The sequence below is a fragment of the Bemisia tabaci genome, chromosome 3, assembly GCF_918797505.1.
Source record: "Bemisia tabaci chromosome 3, PGI_BMITA_v3".
Classification (NCBI taxonomy): Eukaryota; Metazoa; Arthropoda; class Insecta; order Hemiptera; family Aleyrodidae; genus Bemisia; species Bemisia tabaci.
The window spans coordinates 55,240,916-55,257,510 of NC_092795.1; the positions used below are offsets into that span (position 1 = coordinate 55,240,916).

The following is a 16,595-nucleotide window of genomic DNA, read 5'->3' on the forward strand; positions in this document are numbered from 1 at the left end:
CGAGAAAATCAAAAGATTATCGCCCACAGGGATTCTCAAATTAAATATCGATGGCCGAAGTGCGAAACCACCTTTCTCCGTCTGCGACGTCCCGGACCTCCTGTCACACTTTATTTTTTCTTGGTAAAACTAGTCAACTTATTCCTTGAAAACTACCTCGATTTTTCCTCTCTATTAGCAAAATATTCACTGGAAAGAAAACACATTGGATCTAGAGTCGAGACTCTTAAAAACATCGACAAGAAAAAGTACTCTTGATTCAATCAAATCTAGCTTAGATCAAGAACCAAACCTCTTAATTTCAGCGGATTTCGTTTTGATTCAAGCAAAAATCCGATTGAATCAAGAGTATTTTTTCTTGTCAATGTTTTCAAGAGTCTGGACTCTAAATGCAATGTGGTTTTTTTCCAGTGTTCTGTAAAGATATCAAGCCCAACAGTCGACTTGATTTTCCTCGAAAAAATAAAATGGTAGCATAAATTTTACTGGAAATACGTGGTTTCACACTTAAGTCATCGATATTAAATGTACCACACTTCTCTCGTAAAAAAAGAAAAAATGAAAAAAAAAAAAAACATTTTGTTGATGACATCAAGCGACTTACCGAATCAACGCTGAGGAATATTCGTGAGCAAAATGACTTCCGAAACTATATCCTCAAATCAAATTTCACAGAAATATCGATGAAAAGACACTACCGAAAATTCGCACGATGACAACCGACACGAGTGACAAATACTACATCCACTCACTGTAAAACACGGCAAACTATTACACTGGACAAAAAAAGTAGAGGCTCGCTGACGAAAACTTTCGGAAAGTAAGGCTGCTCAACTATTCACTGCACCTTCTATATTCACGGAATAATTCACTAAGAAAAATTTTAATAATAAAGTACCAAACACGAAACGACCGAACACTAAAGTACCGAATACGAAACTACACTGATGGCAATACACTTGAAGCACACGACTATCACACGCGGTCCGGAGATGAATATATTTCCGATAATACTTTCGATTTGATTATCCTCCTAGGGGTTGAGCTCAAACTCAACCCCTACGGCTGCGCGACTTCGACTGACCACAGTACCGAATGTTCCGAGCCCTCGAGGTCTCCAACTTTTTCCTCGTTCTTCTCGAAAACAAAAGAGTGGCTTCGATTTCCAAAATATCCCTACCTTTTTGGGTTTCCCAGGTGAAAGCGGCACAAGCTCACAAAAGAAAATATCTTCATTGAACTTTGAACATTGAACTTCTGATTTCCCGGATTAATTGGACGTATTTCTTTCAAACGGAACTATGTGCATTAAGACATGAGTCCTGAGACCCATAACCGTATGCGCATTACAGGGCTCACGTCATAATGCACATAGTTCCGTTTGATAGAAATACGTCCAATTCATCTCCCACTTTTCACAACTTTTCTTTTTTTCGCTGAAAAGTAGTGAGGGTTCGTTCATGAATCACGTAACCCGTTTTTCCCGACCTTTGACCTCTCCTCCCTTTGCCGTAGATGTCATTTACCTCCAGACACCCCCTCCCCCCCGAAAAATTTGTCATTTCAAGCGTGCCTCCCTTTTTTGCGTAGGTGTAGGTCGTCGCGAACCCTTGCCACGGGCGTATCACATACGAATTCAAGTGTTTAAATGACTCAAAAATAACATAAATCACATAGGAAAAATCTAGAATCCACTCCTCCTTCAAGGCATTTCTTGATTGTAATCGACTCGGCTTGAATTCTCCCGTGCTAAGGAAGAACGCTGCACGAAAATTCGAGAGTTGCCAAGTTTCCCTTGATAAAGCATGTATTTTTTACGACATCCATGCACATTTTCCCTTTAAAATTTCAGATATTTACATTAAATTGCGTGCAAAATCGTCTGAAAATTTTGGGGGAAAATATTCACAATTTCCCCAGTAAATGAGCCAGTTGCGCTGGTCACAGAATCGTGTTTTGATGCTTGATTCTTGTGGATTAGCTAAGAATAATAAGATCTGCCCCAACATGAACTTTCTACGCTCAATATTAACCGAAATATCGCCATTTGAAAAGTCAGGTTTTTTTTTTGTCATCCATCCCGGTGGTGACACCCTCAGTGCATCACTGACTGATGAAAGCAAGGTGGAAGAAACCAAGGGTGTCACTATACCGCAGTGGATGACGTTAAAAACCCGCGTATTTTCAAAATACTAATATTAAACTTAGAAAGTTCCTGTTTGGACGGATCTTATAATTTTTAGCTACTCATTAAGAATCGAGCATTAAAACATGATTCTGTGACCATCGCAAGATTCGCAACTGACCCATTCGGTTTTTGTCAAAGGAAGCTTGGCAACGTCTGAAGGCCCATACGGCGTTCTTCCGTAGCTCGACTCGTAAGGCGTTTTTCCTTAGCATGACAGAATTAGACACTAGGACTTGGATTTAATGTGCTATTGTCATGTTGCCTGGATTGAGCTTTGTGAAATCCTCTCGGACCCGAGCATCCGATGCGTCTCAATCAAGCAAGATGATCAGGATGCATTTCCCCGAAAGGGCAATTGCGCCGACACGAATGCTCGAATGCACGATGCGATGACCGCCTCGATGAAGAGATTCTTTCACCTATAGCCATTCATCTCATCCTCATCTCGCACGCAGCATCCTGGGCTCCCGCCTTGCCAGATCGTCCTAGACGTCGACCGTCATTTCGTCGCTCCTTTGACGTATGGGCGTATAACAATTTCCGCATGAGTCTTGGAAGCATGGATTTGTATGGAAAATAAAGCTCACGTGGAAATTGAGATGTGTCGGAGGAGCGACGATTTGATGCGTGATAATGTCTTGATTCGTCGATCCTTTGATGGAGGGACGTAAGCTCGTTTCAAGGTTGGACAATTGATCGAGGAATTCGATTTTTTATAGAAATATGACCGGCAATGGCCTGATCATTGCAATTGATCGACAAAGTTAAAGATAAAGAAGACTAAGAAAAAATATAGCGATCCTATTGATTGAAACGACCGATTATTGAAGACTGCGGTTCGCTGTTTAAGACAGGGAAAAAGTAGGATTCGCCAGGGAATGACAAAATGAACGTATTTCTACCAAACGGAACTATGTGCATTAAGACATGAGTCCTGAGACCCATAAGTGTATGCGCATTACAGGGCTCACGGCATAAATTCAGGATTCCCAGCGATCTGGAAAACCTGGAAAAGTCAGGGGGAAAAAAAGGGCCTGGAAAACATGGAAAAGTCAGGGATTTTGCTCCAAAAGTCTGGAATTTTTTCAAGTACTGAGAAAAAAAATTTAATAAGTAAACAAATAAAAATAAAATAATTGAAATTGAAATTGCAATTCCTTCGTTGTATTTTGAGTTTCCGCCAACTCATCCTCTTTATCGGCATTCGGAACGAATCGGAAGTGTTCGGTGGCTCCCCCTGCAGGTCAGCCATAATGCGGGGCATCCCCCACAGGGTGTTTTCAAGCTTACTATAGATACAACCTGTTTGTTTAAAACAATAATTGACGCTTGAAAATAGTTAAGCAATACGATGGCATCTGCGAAAATTTGGAGGGAAAAACGTTTCATCTGCTCAAGGCTACCAGCAAGACTATTACCATTTTCATCTCTTATTTTGTGGAGCCTCTTGTATATGTAGAATTGCTCCTTACTCAGCCTCCGTTCAACTAAATTAACCCAACATTTTCCGCTACTCGGATAGGATGTCACGAAGAACATTATCCAGAGTACGCTGGTCTGATGCTCAACCATCGATTGTATTTGTTTCTTCAAAAAGTCGTGCTTAAGTTTATTTTGATTTCTCTCGTCTGTAAATGTTAAGAAAAAAAAATGATAAAAAATGACCGACGAAGTGCCAGTAGGGCGGATCAGCTGGAAACCTCAGCTCCGATAATTTTTCTAAAATGGGCAAAATGTCCCGTTAGCAAACGCTTTCTTTCATTCCATCGTGTGAAAAATAAAAACAATCCATAAACGGAATCTGTGTAACTGTGTAAACGGCCCTTGAAAAATTCCTCGAATGCGCTGGACGAATTCTTGAGAATAGTCTTATTAGTTCCGTATTTAGGTGCAAAATTAATGCCAACTCGGTCAAAGAGGTGTAATCTGAAAATGTTTCGCCGTGGAAAATCAAAGTATTTATTTAAATCCCCAAAAAATTTGAAATCCTACGTACGAATTTTTCTTCTTTCTCCCGGAGCTTTTTTGTCCTTAACGACTTGATTTAAATAAATAATCAGTTTGCGCTAGCTAGTATCGTGTTCGCCTTTATCCTAGTTTTTTTTTTTTTTTTTTTTTTTTTTTTTTTTTTTTTTCATCCCCCTTGTCTGTCATGGATTCGATCTTAAAGATACTTAATTCCAAATTTTTGTGGTTGAAAACCATAAAATTTATTAATAGCTTATATCCGATACGCGTATTGCAAACGTTGCAAAATTTCTGAATTATTACTCTGAATTTACTACCTGAAGGTATACCTAGTAATTCAATTCGCTTCCAACTTTTTAACAAGATTTTCTGTTAGCATCAGAAAGTCACAGATAGTTGCAAGAAATGCCGTTTGTTTATCTTCTTTTAAAAAAGAAAGAAAAAAAAATAATTATGCAAAGAGAAGTTTTTTTTTTTGTTTAAGTCTCATATGCTAATACTGACAGTTGAACCGTCCTAAAGGTCCATGGCTACATTGGTATCAAATTCCTAAGCTACACTATCTCGCTACAAGCATTTGACGGGAATGCCTTATTCAGATGATCACAGGCTTCAATTCGTCCAAACTAGTTTTCCCTGGTTTTCCCCTGAATTTAATTGTGTGCCTCCTTTGCTGTCTTGTTTGTTTAGCATCCAAATATAGTTCAAGCGCTGGTACCTCCATTTTCGTGGGGGAAAACTCGCATGAAGTAGGCCAACAATTATTACTCTGCCGTATTCATTGTAAACATTATCTGAATTTGTTTCTCCATGTGAAGAATATTCTGTGAAATTGTCAAGCAATAATGTTAGTTCCTTTTCTCTCGATAAAATAAAATGGAAGCGGCGGTTTCAAGACACCGCAAATGAGATACGCATTTTTTTGCTACGTCCTCATTAATCCTATGATTTACATCCACAATTCTTGTAAGTGACTCATGACTGATGATCAACGGCTAAAATTCTAATGGACCACTAGACAAGGTACGAACTTCAGCATTCTGATACAAGTTTCTTAACCGAAATTTCGCGTATAACATGATGCACATAATAAAAATTACCGAAATCAACTCCTTACAAAGATATTTAATGATTCCTGATGCGTGAATTCAAACCACCCGCTGATTAAAACTCAATTCTCTACGAGATTCACATCGCGCGCTAAACATTATCATGACAGTCTCTGCGATGTAAAAATCTGGCAACCTCAATCTTGACGCTTTGGCTCAGCTAAAGCAAATTGCTAATGGTTTGAACAACATGGTGGGAAATGAACATTGCTCGATCGAGAAGCTTGCTGAAATCGTTGTAGTGCGCGATTTGACTCGCGTAGAGCTATGAGCGGGCAGTTCAAATTCTTCGTAACCAATGTGAAATAAATGAAATAAATTAATATCTTTGTCAGGAGCTGGTTTCAGTAATTTTCGTTGTGCGAATCGTATTCTACATGAATCTCTGGCTAAGAAACATCTATCAGATTTCTTAAATTTGTACCTTGTCCTGTGGTCCATTATTACCTAAAAATAGAATTATTCAAGCTCAGCACGCGCCAGATGTAAACATTTATTTTTCGTAAAATCCTTTTGGTTGCTGTGTTTTTTTTTTAAACTCCACAGCGTATTTAAATACCCTCGCTTTGGTAGCTTTAAAAAAAGTCTCAGCCTGCAGCCTACACCCCCGCATTTCTTGCCCTTTATAGCTGTCACGTGATTAATGGTTGTATTCGTGTTTTTCCACTTCCTTAATTGCATTTCACCTATAAAACAAATTCATTTTATCACCAAAAAAACTCTGTCGCAATCAAAGTGCAAAATTTGCATAACGCTGCAGCTCACAACTCGAGAAAAAAAAAACGGTATGAGTGTCGGTTTATCTTCGAATAAAGATCGAGGAAATGCATGCAGTATCTTTTTTCTGCAGCTAAACAAGCATCCCGTGTTTGGAGTATGTTGAATTTTGCACAGCTGGTGCTCTTTGACGTTGACAATACGATCAACTCCGCGAGCTTCTCTCATCTGAGTTACGGTCTAATTTTCGAAATTCGGCAGGATTCGGGTATTACCGTCTACGGTCCTCAAAAGTCCCCAATGTCCCCGATTATCTCCGATTTTGTCCCCGATATCCCCGAAAGTCCCCAATTTTCTTGTTCAGGTCCCCAAAAAATGACAAAAATCGTCCCAAACACCGGCATTTTTACATTTTCACGTCGGCCGCGGCGGCGTGGCATAAGCACTCGGATAGAAAAACTGATGTGTTGCTTGGTTTTTTGTATGTTTTCATCGGTTCAACATGACTTGTAAAATTAGTCGTATAAAATACGTCTTTTAAGGCTCTAACTAGCTCCCTTTATCTTACTATTACGGGGGGAAAAGTCCCCGATTTTTTTTACAAAACACCCCTTAAACTCCCCAAAAGTCCCCAATTTTGGTTTTTCATATTTGGTGAGCATCCTGATTACGTAACGGGCTTACGAGGGGTGAAAATTTGAGTATTGCATTTTAGGTAAAGACCATCCGCATCGGGCTTTGTTTCTCGGTTATTTTGGGTCAGACAAAGACGTGTCTCAACTTTAGTGGAAAAAAAAAAAAAAAAATGACAGTTTACGGTAAAGTGTAATGTCGCAAACTCTTCAGCAAGGCTATTTCTGTTTCGTTTGGTCAAAAAAATTAGATCTTATCAGGAATTAGATTAGGAAGTCTGCCTCGTCGCAAACCGAGCTACGCGATTGCGGACTTACACCTTCAAAATTTTGTACTAACGTGAAAAGTTATAGTTTCAAGTAACGTTTTCGCCAATTTACGTCTTTATTTGGACAGCAAACTTCAAACTGCAACTTCCCATAATTGTGGACAGTTTTTATCTTTATTCGTCCAAAAATGTTCTCATCAATAACATCATTTTGGGATTTTTTGAACGTAGGTCCGTTTTCTTGTGGCTATCAAATTTGATAGCACAACCCAGCATTCTCCAACTTCAGAAGAAAATTCAGAGAATTTAGAGGTTATTCTTCTCCGTAAGGTAACCATGCACTGGTAGGAATGGTACACTAGAAAAAAAAACAAAAAAAAAAACACATTGGATCTAGAGTCCAGACTCTTAAAAACATCGACAAGAAAAAATACTCTTGATTCAATCGGATTGTTGCTTCAACCAAGAACCAAGCCTCTTAATTTGAGCGGATTTCCTTTTGATTTAAGCTTAAATCTGAGTGAATCAAGAGTATTTTCTCTTGTCAATGTTTTCAAGAGTCTGGACTCTAGATCCAATGTGTTTTTTTTCCAGTGGAAGGTAACAATGCACTGATAGGAATGGTAGTGTTCTCTCACGCAGGCGCAGAGCGCGTCTCTTTATCATGAAAGCTTTACTCGTCATCGGACGGGTGACAATATTTCGCCTTGGGCAGTCATTGGGCAGGGACAGTCGATTAGTAATTTTCACACAATCATTGCTCAGGACCGTGGCTGGGCCTACAGTACAGCCTAGAGGCGAACGGGTTAATAATGCGGTAGGCGGTAGAGATGCATGACCAGTAATTAGACAGCGATTGAAGCCGATGGTGGTTTGAATTTTACCGGCAACTTCAGAGCGAGTTCCTACAATAATGCGGATTGTTGCATCAGAAGTTTTCCTCTTTACGTTACAGTGTTCGATAAGCAGTCTAAGGAGGAGGAGAAATACTTGTAAGAACAGACGTGTTGTTGGGCGGAACAGGCAAAAAACGATTCATGTCTCTTGCGGTCTACCTGTTGAAGTGCGTTTAAAAGAGGAGAGAAAAATAAACAAAAAATATCTAAAACTCCAACTGTAACCCAGGTTAAACAACTATTTTATGGAAAACGTGAAGCTGAAAAAACCTGCGAATCAGAATTCAAGACGCTACTGAGAACTTTAAATAATCTTGCAGGGGACTCCATTGCCGACTGACACCGGGCTTGCCCTTATTGGAGCTCACCAAGCAGTGGCAGTCGTGGCCAAAAGAATGCCAGCGTTCGTTGTGAAAATGAACCAGGGCAGGAATAAAAAGATAGTGTTGGCTCCTTCTGGTCTGAGCTATCTGCTGCTAGAGGTGCAATGTAATTCCCTAGGAAAAATACTTGAATTCTAACACTTTAAATAGAATGAACATGTTTAGGTGCCAAGAAAAAGCCTTTTTCGTTTAAGCATGGCTCATTCTGGCGCTTTTGGTGAAGGATTCTTGAGGACTGAGAAAACTTTACACAAATGATCTCGAAAACTGAACGAAAAAACACACACACAAAAAAATAAAAATAAAAAGTAAAAAACCAAACCCCATAAGGACATAATCTGCAAGAGACGTTTTTGACTGGTATTAATCCCTTTTTCAATCCAGAGACGGAAATGGAAATGACAAAAAATCATGGAATAGTTTAATCCTGCGCCAAAAAAGCAACGCTCTAATAGGGCGTTTTTTTTTGGCTCTGATTTCTTTTCTGGAAATTTTCTGGAATTTTCTGGAAAGCACCAAACTATTTTTCTATTCATTTTTCTGATACTTTTTCCCGCTCTTTAAAAAATATTTATCATATTCCTTAACAATAAATATTTAATTAGAAGAAATTTGCCCGAGGTTCAAATGTTCATACGGCGATTTTCCTTAGCAAGGTATAATATTGGTGATCGCAAGGATTGGTTTCTTTAGATGTCATATTCGCTTTTATTTTGTTAAATGTGTTTTTCTTTCTCGGAAAAAGTATACATTCACTTATTTCCAAAGTATTCTATCAGTTTTCCATCTTATCGAATTATTATTCTTCTCTTTGGCATTAATTAAAAACCAAAAACTTCATAACATATCTCAGCTCCAAAACGGCAGAAATGATTATGCGCTTGTTCAAAAGGAATGAGAATCGCCCAGCCAGGGTCAATCTTCCGATATCACTAGTTTTTTAGACTGTTGAGAATGACGTGGCAAGAAGAAAGCTCTTTACATTTGGACTGCATTTTGCAATTTGGACCTATAAATTCTGGCTCATCTAAAAAAACACGTATGTGAATAGGGAAACTAATGGCACATACGTTGTTTTTAAACCGGGCCGGAATTTATAGGTCCAAATTGCAAAATGCAGTCCATTTTAGTCTTGCGCCCCTTGTTCATCGGAACATCATTTGGATTACATTTTGCAATAAGGAACCACTATTTCCGGCCCATTTTAGAAACAACATACATGCCATTGGTTTCCCTATGAAGATATATGCTTTTACGGGAGAGCCAGAGATTGTGGTTCCTCATTGCAAAATGTAATTCCTTTATTGCATCTTCTAGCGATTCGGGACGACGGCGACGCACAGCTTGTAAAGAAAAGCAGCGCCAGCGCGGTTAGCGAAGTTAAAACGCCTTCAATTTTTCCTGTTCGCAACACGCACATCCATTGTGCTCGAATAGTTGCATTCAGACGTTGTCATCAAACTCGCGTCTCGCGTTGCGTGTTTCGGTCGCTATATTTCCCAAGAAGGCCATTCTCTAGAGGACCCGTCTTTATGTGTGGCTTTTAACTGAAACGATGATGTGACTTCTTTGATTTCGCTAAGTCTACAATGCAGAAATTTTAATAGCAACTGTGGTAAATACGTATTCCTGGAGCAGTGAGTGTGACACACGCCGGCCAAACTGCAATTTGCCGGTAAGAAATTGCCTTTGGCCACTAAGAAATGAAACTAGCGGCTAAGCAGGCACGTAGCCAGGATTTTGTTTCGAGGGGGGCTTGGTCGGGTGAGCGGAGTTCTCCCCCCTCCCCCTCTCCGGAAGGTCTTCCCTGACAAATTTTTGAAATTTTAAATCTATTTGGACGCATTTTGAGGCTTCCGTGAGGCAGATTTTTCACGAATTTCCGCGGGAAAATTAAGTTTCATTTTCTACGTATAGCCTATGACACCTTCAAATTGTTGCATTCAACACATCTGAAACATTGTTGAAAGAAATCTATTTGGACGCATTTTGAAAGTTCAAACTTCCTCTTTTCTCGCATTTTCTTTTTTTTTATATTTTTTTTTTTATTTTTTCTTTGAGAAATTATTACCTCATTTGAAAACATTTATATTTTTAAAACGTGACAAATATTTGTAAAACCTTTTCCAAGCGACATTAATCTCAATGAGCCGCAGTTGTGCCGACAGAAACTGCAAAAATGAATAAAAGAGGGAAAAAACCGAGGAGCACGCAATCTTTAGTTTTAACCCATTTGTACATCGACCTTTTAGAGTCAAATACGTCAAATTTTGAGCGTTTCGTTGCGCGTACACCTCGCTGCAGCACAATTAAAGCTCAAAATGTAAAATAAAAAATTGAAGTGCTTTGGAAATCATTAGATTTGACACGGAACCACCAATATTTAAGAAACACACATTATATTGTTATTCTCCTTTGATAAATTGATACATATTTTTTCCGATCAATTTAAATGAGAATAATCAATGCAGAGTGTGCTAACATTTCTAAATCATGAGTTAAAAAACGCTGACTACGCGAGTATGAATATTAAAGCCTGACAGAACGGAGCGGCGTCGCGGCGTGCTGCCAGCGCGAGAGGCTCACTGGCGCCTACAAACCTAAGTGGATACTTCACGCATTGCACAATGCTTGAAGTATCCACTTAGGTTTGTAGGCGCCAATGCGCGTTTCGCGCTGGCCGGCCGCCCGTCGTGCGGCGGCGCCTGAAGCAACTATTTCACAACAGAGGTGTTGCTCAGTATTATACGAAATTGAACGTATGAAGAATGACAGGCATCCGTTGAAAGTACAGATTTTTCCTCGCAAAATAAATCAAGATACTTATCGTGCACAGGAAAAATTCAAGAGCCTTTAGCTGAGGCAAATATAGTGGTTTATCCGGTTCAAGTATAACAAGGTGGGAATTTCTTGAAAGATAATTAAGTCCTGTTACACCAAAGAGGTGTAGAGAGTTTTAGTGAATTTTGTCTCATGGAATTGACGCTCCCCCATTTTTACCAAAACTCTCCACTATATATTATTCTCCGTTGGACCAAACAGACAAAACAAAAAAACAAGCAAACCCTCATTCTTCCAAGACATTATTTTTCATCCAAAAACGTCGTGAGCAGTTGTCGTTTGTATTTACATGTGGGCCAATTGACTTTGGGTCTCAACTGGCACGTGGACCAAAACTCCCGTGCCGAAAAAAACGCGTGGACGTAAATTACTGGAAAAAATAGGTGCGCAGACAAAAAATCGTTGACGAAATGTCCTATAACCGTATTTTTTATAATTTTTTTCGGCTACGGGAAATAGTATAAAAATAGATTTAAAAGTGAGAAAATGCGCCGCCTAGTGACGTCATCTGGCGGCATTTCCCATTTAAACGTATTTATTTGAGCAGATTAGATCATTTTCTCATATCTCCTCCAATAATTGTTCAACATATGAACAAAGGGTATCCTCGTTTTCAACTCACTTCGTAGCGTCCATTCAAACACGGAATTCATCAAATGTCAGACACCTGCAAATTCTCCATCATTCATGACGAAATAGACTTTAAATAGATATTAGGAGCTTTGAAATTTCGGAAATTTTCAAGGGGAAGCCCCCCGAACCTCCTTTCCGCCCCACTTGGCAGTGTCTGGATACGCCCTTGACGCAAGTACCCATGTTCGACAAGGAGTCTCGAAACTTTTGCTCCCCTCAGAAAATGGCGCCCCATGCTATAGTCTACGTAGCGTACTGTCAAATCCGGCTCCGGCCTTGTAATAAGGGCCGTGAGAGGGTGCAAGTCCGTTGAGAGAACCTCCACACCACACTTTCTCAAACGACACATTCTCCATGAAGTTCACCTGAAGCGTTGAACATCCATCCGTCGCGTCGGTGCGTCTGACCGCGTCTTATCTCTCAGACGAGCGCTCGCTCCATAGCGCATCCAGGTGTCGCGCAAATGGCGCTAACGCACAGTGGATCGAGTCAATCGGAGAGGTCGGACATGAAATTCTTGACTAGAACTGCAAATTTTGATGTTTATTTCTTCACGTTTTAAACTGTAAGGGGTGCTTCTTGAAGGAAATTTCACGAGGAAACCAATGGAGCCACTTTTAAAACCTCAAAGTTTTGTATAAACGAAGTTGTTAGGGTTTAAAGTTTCCAAATTTGGTCCGACCTCCACTGGAAAAAAAAAAACATTGAATTTAGAGTTCAGACTCTTGAAAACATTGACAAGAAAAAATACTCTTGATTCAATCGGATTTTTGCTTGAATCAAAACGAAATCCGCTTAAATTAAGAGGCTTGCTTCTTGATTTAAGCTAGATTCTGATTGAATCAAGAGTACTTTTTCTTGTCGATGTTTTTAAGAGTCTGAGCTCTAGATCCAATGCGTTTTTTTTTTTGCCAGTGTCTCCTATTAACTCGATCCACTGTGCGGCGGGTAAGCATCTCGGCCACGAGCAGTCTCTCAGATTGGGTGCACTCACAATCAGTGAGTACCCGTGGTATGTAGGTCCTAGAAGCCACTCGTAAGCAGCTGATCTCAAGGTCCCCCATCCGGGGGGAGGGAGGGGGGCGCTTCGGGAGGCACCGTCGAAAATCATGAGCGCCGCGACGCCAGTCGCTCAGTCGCTTTCACCTCTTTCGCGTGGCGCCAGAAATGAGCCGTCGCCGATCGTGAGCCGAACGCGTTTCCGGTCCACAGTTTCCGCTCTTCGGTCCCCAGTTTCCGCTTTTCGAGCCTTTTTCCGATCGGGGTCCACCGTGCCCATGATTTCCGGAGTTTTCGCGCTCCTGCACTGAGTGTTTGTTTCCTCTTCGTCGTTGGAAGTTTCGTCTCGCCAAAATGACGTCCGTCGTCAACCGCCGGCAGAAGCATTACGTCAACGGAGACGTCAAGGTACTGTTTTGGCGACTCCTCGCATTTTTGTTGGTGTAATATCCTGTTTCGGCATGCATTGCAATAGGGTTCGGTCAACTTTTGGTTCCATTTCTTCACGTTGAATAACGAAATATCCGGAAACCCCTTACCCGCCTCCCAAGAAGGAGTAGAATCTCATTTAGATAGAAGCCGAAGCGTCATTCTGGCGCGCCAAGGAAGAACGCCGTATGAGTCTTCAGACGTTGCCAAGTTTCCTCCGATGAAAAACGAATTTACTGGGAAAATTATGAATATTATTTTCCACAATTTTCAGACAGTTTTGTACGCAATGCAGTCTAAAATATCTGAAAATTTCAAAGAAAAATTTGCATGAATGTCATAAAAAATACATGTTTTTCTGAGGAAATTTGGCAACCTTCGAATGTTCTTACGGCGTTTTTCCTTAGCACGGCAGCATTCCAGTCAAATCATTCCAAAGAGGAAAGGAGCACAAATGTGACCAAAGTGCAAAACCGCGTATCTGCATTGCGGTGTTTCATCCGTTCCTATTTTATTTTTTCCTGAGTAACAAGCCAACGTCATGGCATGAAATTTGTACAGAATATTATGCTATTACTAAGGAAATATCAAGAAAGTTTTCAAGAAATTACATCGACTAGTTCTCACAAGAAAAAATAAAGTATGACAGAAAATATGCTGCGTCACAAACGGAGAAACGTGGTTTCGCACTTTGGTCATCGATATGTCCTCTCAAAAATTGACTGAAAATTAATTGAAATTTACCAAAATTGAATCAGGGAGAACGAAAACACACCAACTCGGTAACTCAAACATGCTCAATTTACATTAAAGAGGGTCAGTTTTCATAAAGGTAAGTGAAGTTCACGCATCTGTTCCGAAGTGGACATATAAAGTGTCCTTTACTTGTCTTTCGGCACCAAAAATATTTTTCTTGCACTAACTTCTTCAACTACTGTGCAATTTTGCGTGTGTCTTATTTTTTCGAGTTGGTGTGTTTTCGTTCTCATTTATTCAATTTCTTCTATGGTTTCTCCCTGCTGTCTCTGCCCTCTCCAAGTATTGTTTCTAATTTTGATTCATCAATTTTTTTAAAAATATAGTCAATATTTTTTTGGTGCAATCATGCGTTTTTATACTATGCAATGAGGCTCAAAATCAGCGAATTCTATGCTTAATTTAACCCTTATCACCGCCAGCTAGGGAAAACTTAAAAGCTGCATAAATAGAAACAAAAACAAGGTGGGCTCAACACCATGCTTACCCGTTTTAGGTGCTGTTTTGATATTTTAAACGCATGCTCCTAAGGAGCCAATTGCGAGACCTTCGATTTTGTAAGTTTGGTCAACTTTCTATTGCCATCGCAAATCCTCCATCGAATTCTTTCGTCTCTTAATAATTATTTACTATTAACTGCAAGGTCTCTTTGTCGAAAATTTTGTTGGGTTACAGGAATGTTGTAAAGACATTTTTTAAATTTAAAAACATGGCTTAAGCTTAAAGCTGTTATCTCGACTTTATTACGCTCCCAAATTTTATCACGACGTTTTGATACATAACTTACACACAAATTACACAAAGAAGTGAACGAATTTTTCCTACAATTATTCAACCATGACATACATTCTAACATTCCAAAGAATAGCTCCGCCATATTTAACCATCCTCAGAAAGGGCAACAATCCCTCTTGGCTTAAGTCCAAAGAAATTCGCAAAATGCCGCAGGAAAATGAAGAACGATTTGAAAAGAAGATTAAATATTACATTTTTTGAGGAGAGAGAGGTAGCTGAAGCAGTTAAAGCTATAGAAGCGTAATTCTCTTGCAACATCGGCGTTGCAAATTTTTATGATATTCTAGGTACTTGTGAATTTTTTGCCAGTTTCAAATAAGTTGCGGTCGCACATAGAGTCTCAGTCGAACCCAATTGAACCGTGCTTTTGCCGTGAAGCTTTATTAAAAAATGACAAAAATTATATATCTTATTCATTGAGCTTTGAGCGTAATATTCATGCACACGACGAATCCTCTGAGCTATAAAGGCCCATAAAATGTAAGAAGGCGTTTGCCATATCTAGTTGAACTCAAGGCTAGGTACAAGAGCTTACTTCAGGATTCGGATGACACATAAAATCCGGAAAAAGCTGGCAAAAAAGTCCCGCAGAACTTCCGAGCTGTCCGCGAGCTGAAGTCAAGGCTTCCAATAAAAGTTTAACCTTTTACGACCGAGTAACGAGCGCTTACCTTATAGTGTGCAGTCTCATTTTTAATCTGAAACCTGAACCTGAAGTCTATGTAATTGAGACCAACGACTCCTATAAAAAATAAAAGCTACCTTATAACTTTCCTCACATGCATTTCGTGTGTAGACGCACGGATTAGCTTAAGTTTCATCTGGAAGCAGACACCGGCGCCCGATGCATATCCTTTTCTCAACCCGGAAATCAAAATTTTGAAGGACGATTATTGACATATTCTTTTTTAAAGTGAAATTTTGACGGAAAATGATACTTTTATAGTTTGAGAGATGCTAGCCATTCTTATAGCACGTATCTTTTCCACTACGAGAAGGACGATTATTGACATATTCTTTTTTAAAGTGAAATTTTGACGGAAAATGATACTTTTATAGTTTGAGAGATGCTAGCCATTCTTATAGCACGTATCTTTTCCACTACGAGAAGGACGATTATTGACATATTCTTTTTTAAAGTGAAATTTTGACGGAAAATGATACTTTTATAGTTTGAGAGATGCTAGCCATTCTTATAGCACGTATCTTTTCCACTACGAGAAGGACGATTATTGACATATTCTTTTTTAAAGTGAAATTTTGACGGAAAATGATACTTTTATAGTTTGAGAGATGCTAGCCATTCTTATAGCACGTATCTTTTCCACTACGAGGGTGTACCCAAAAGTAAATTTTTCTATTTGAACTCTCAACACGTACCGAAGATAGAGAAAATCCGCGGGAAAGGTTTTATGGGTCAGACGGTGAGCTTTTGAACGAGTTAAAGCTTTACAAATTTGATCCACATATTGCCGAGATATTTGACTCTTTCTAACCCCACCTGACCCACCTCCTGACCTCTCATTTGCTTACAACTCATTCATATACAATTTATTTTATTTCTTTCAGCGATTACTCATTGTCTCTATTGTAAAAGGCTCCACGTGATTCCTTTCCTCTCTTTCAGGGATAATGTTTGATATTTCTATGCGAAAATTTGATGCGACATTGTTTAAGAGAAATATAAACGGTCTTTTCAAACAAAACAATTATACTCACGATTTACGAGTTTCAGTAGTCTCATCGTTGATTTGTACCCGTTTCGGCTATTGCCATAAAGTTTCCAATCGCTTCATTTTTTTCTCCATTCTTAACTTCGAGAGGTTTTAATGAGTCAGTATGCGTATCTCAGACAAAATCAGTCCCCTCCCCCCCCCCCAGGTTTTTTTCGCGAAATTTTCATAAGAACCAGCGGAATCGGAAATGTCTTGCTCTTACGAGAACTCTTCAATGCTTCTCACACCCAAGCGTGCGATCCTC

At 39.5% G+C, this 16,595-nt stretch overlaps 1 protein-coding gene across 2 annotated transcripts in view; it reads left to right on the forward strand.

Annotated features, from left to right (window-relative positions):
* The window catches only part of Papss (3'-phosphoadenosine 5'-phosphosulfate synthase), a 76,948-nt gene that overhangs the window by 17,926 nt on the left and 42,427 nt on the right, over positions 1-16,595 (forward strand). Inside the window, exon 1 of one of the 2 annotated variants that reach the window (XM_019045441.2) lies at positions 12,745-13,043. The exons of the other annotated variant lie outside the window; for it this stretch is intronic. Coding sequence (XP_018900986.2) covers positions 12,990-13,043 — 54 coding nt within the window. The 5' untranslated portion in view covers positions 12,745-12,989. Of the gene's footprint in view, positions 1-12,744; positions 13,044-16,595 lie in introns of those variants that run through there. 2 annotated transcript variants of the gene reach the window in all.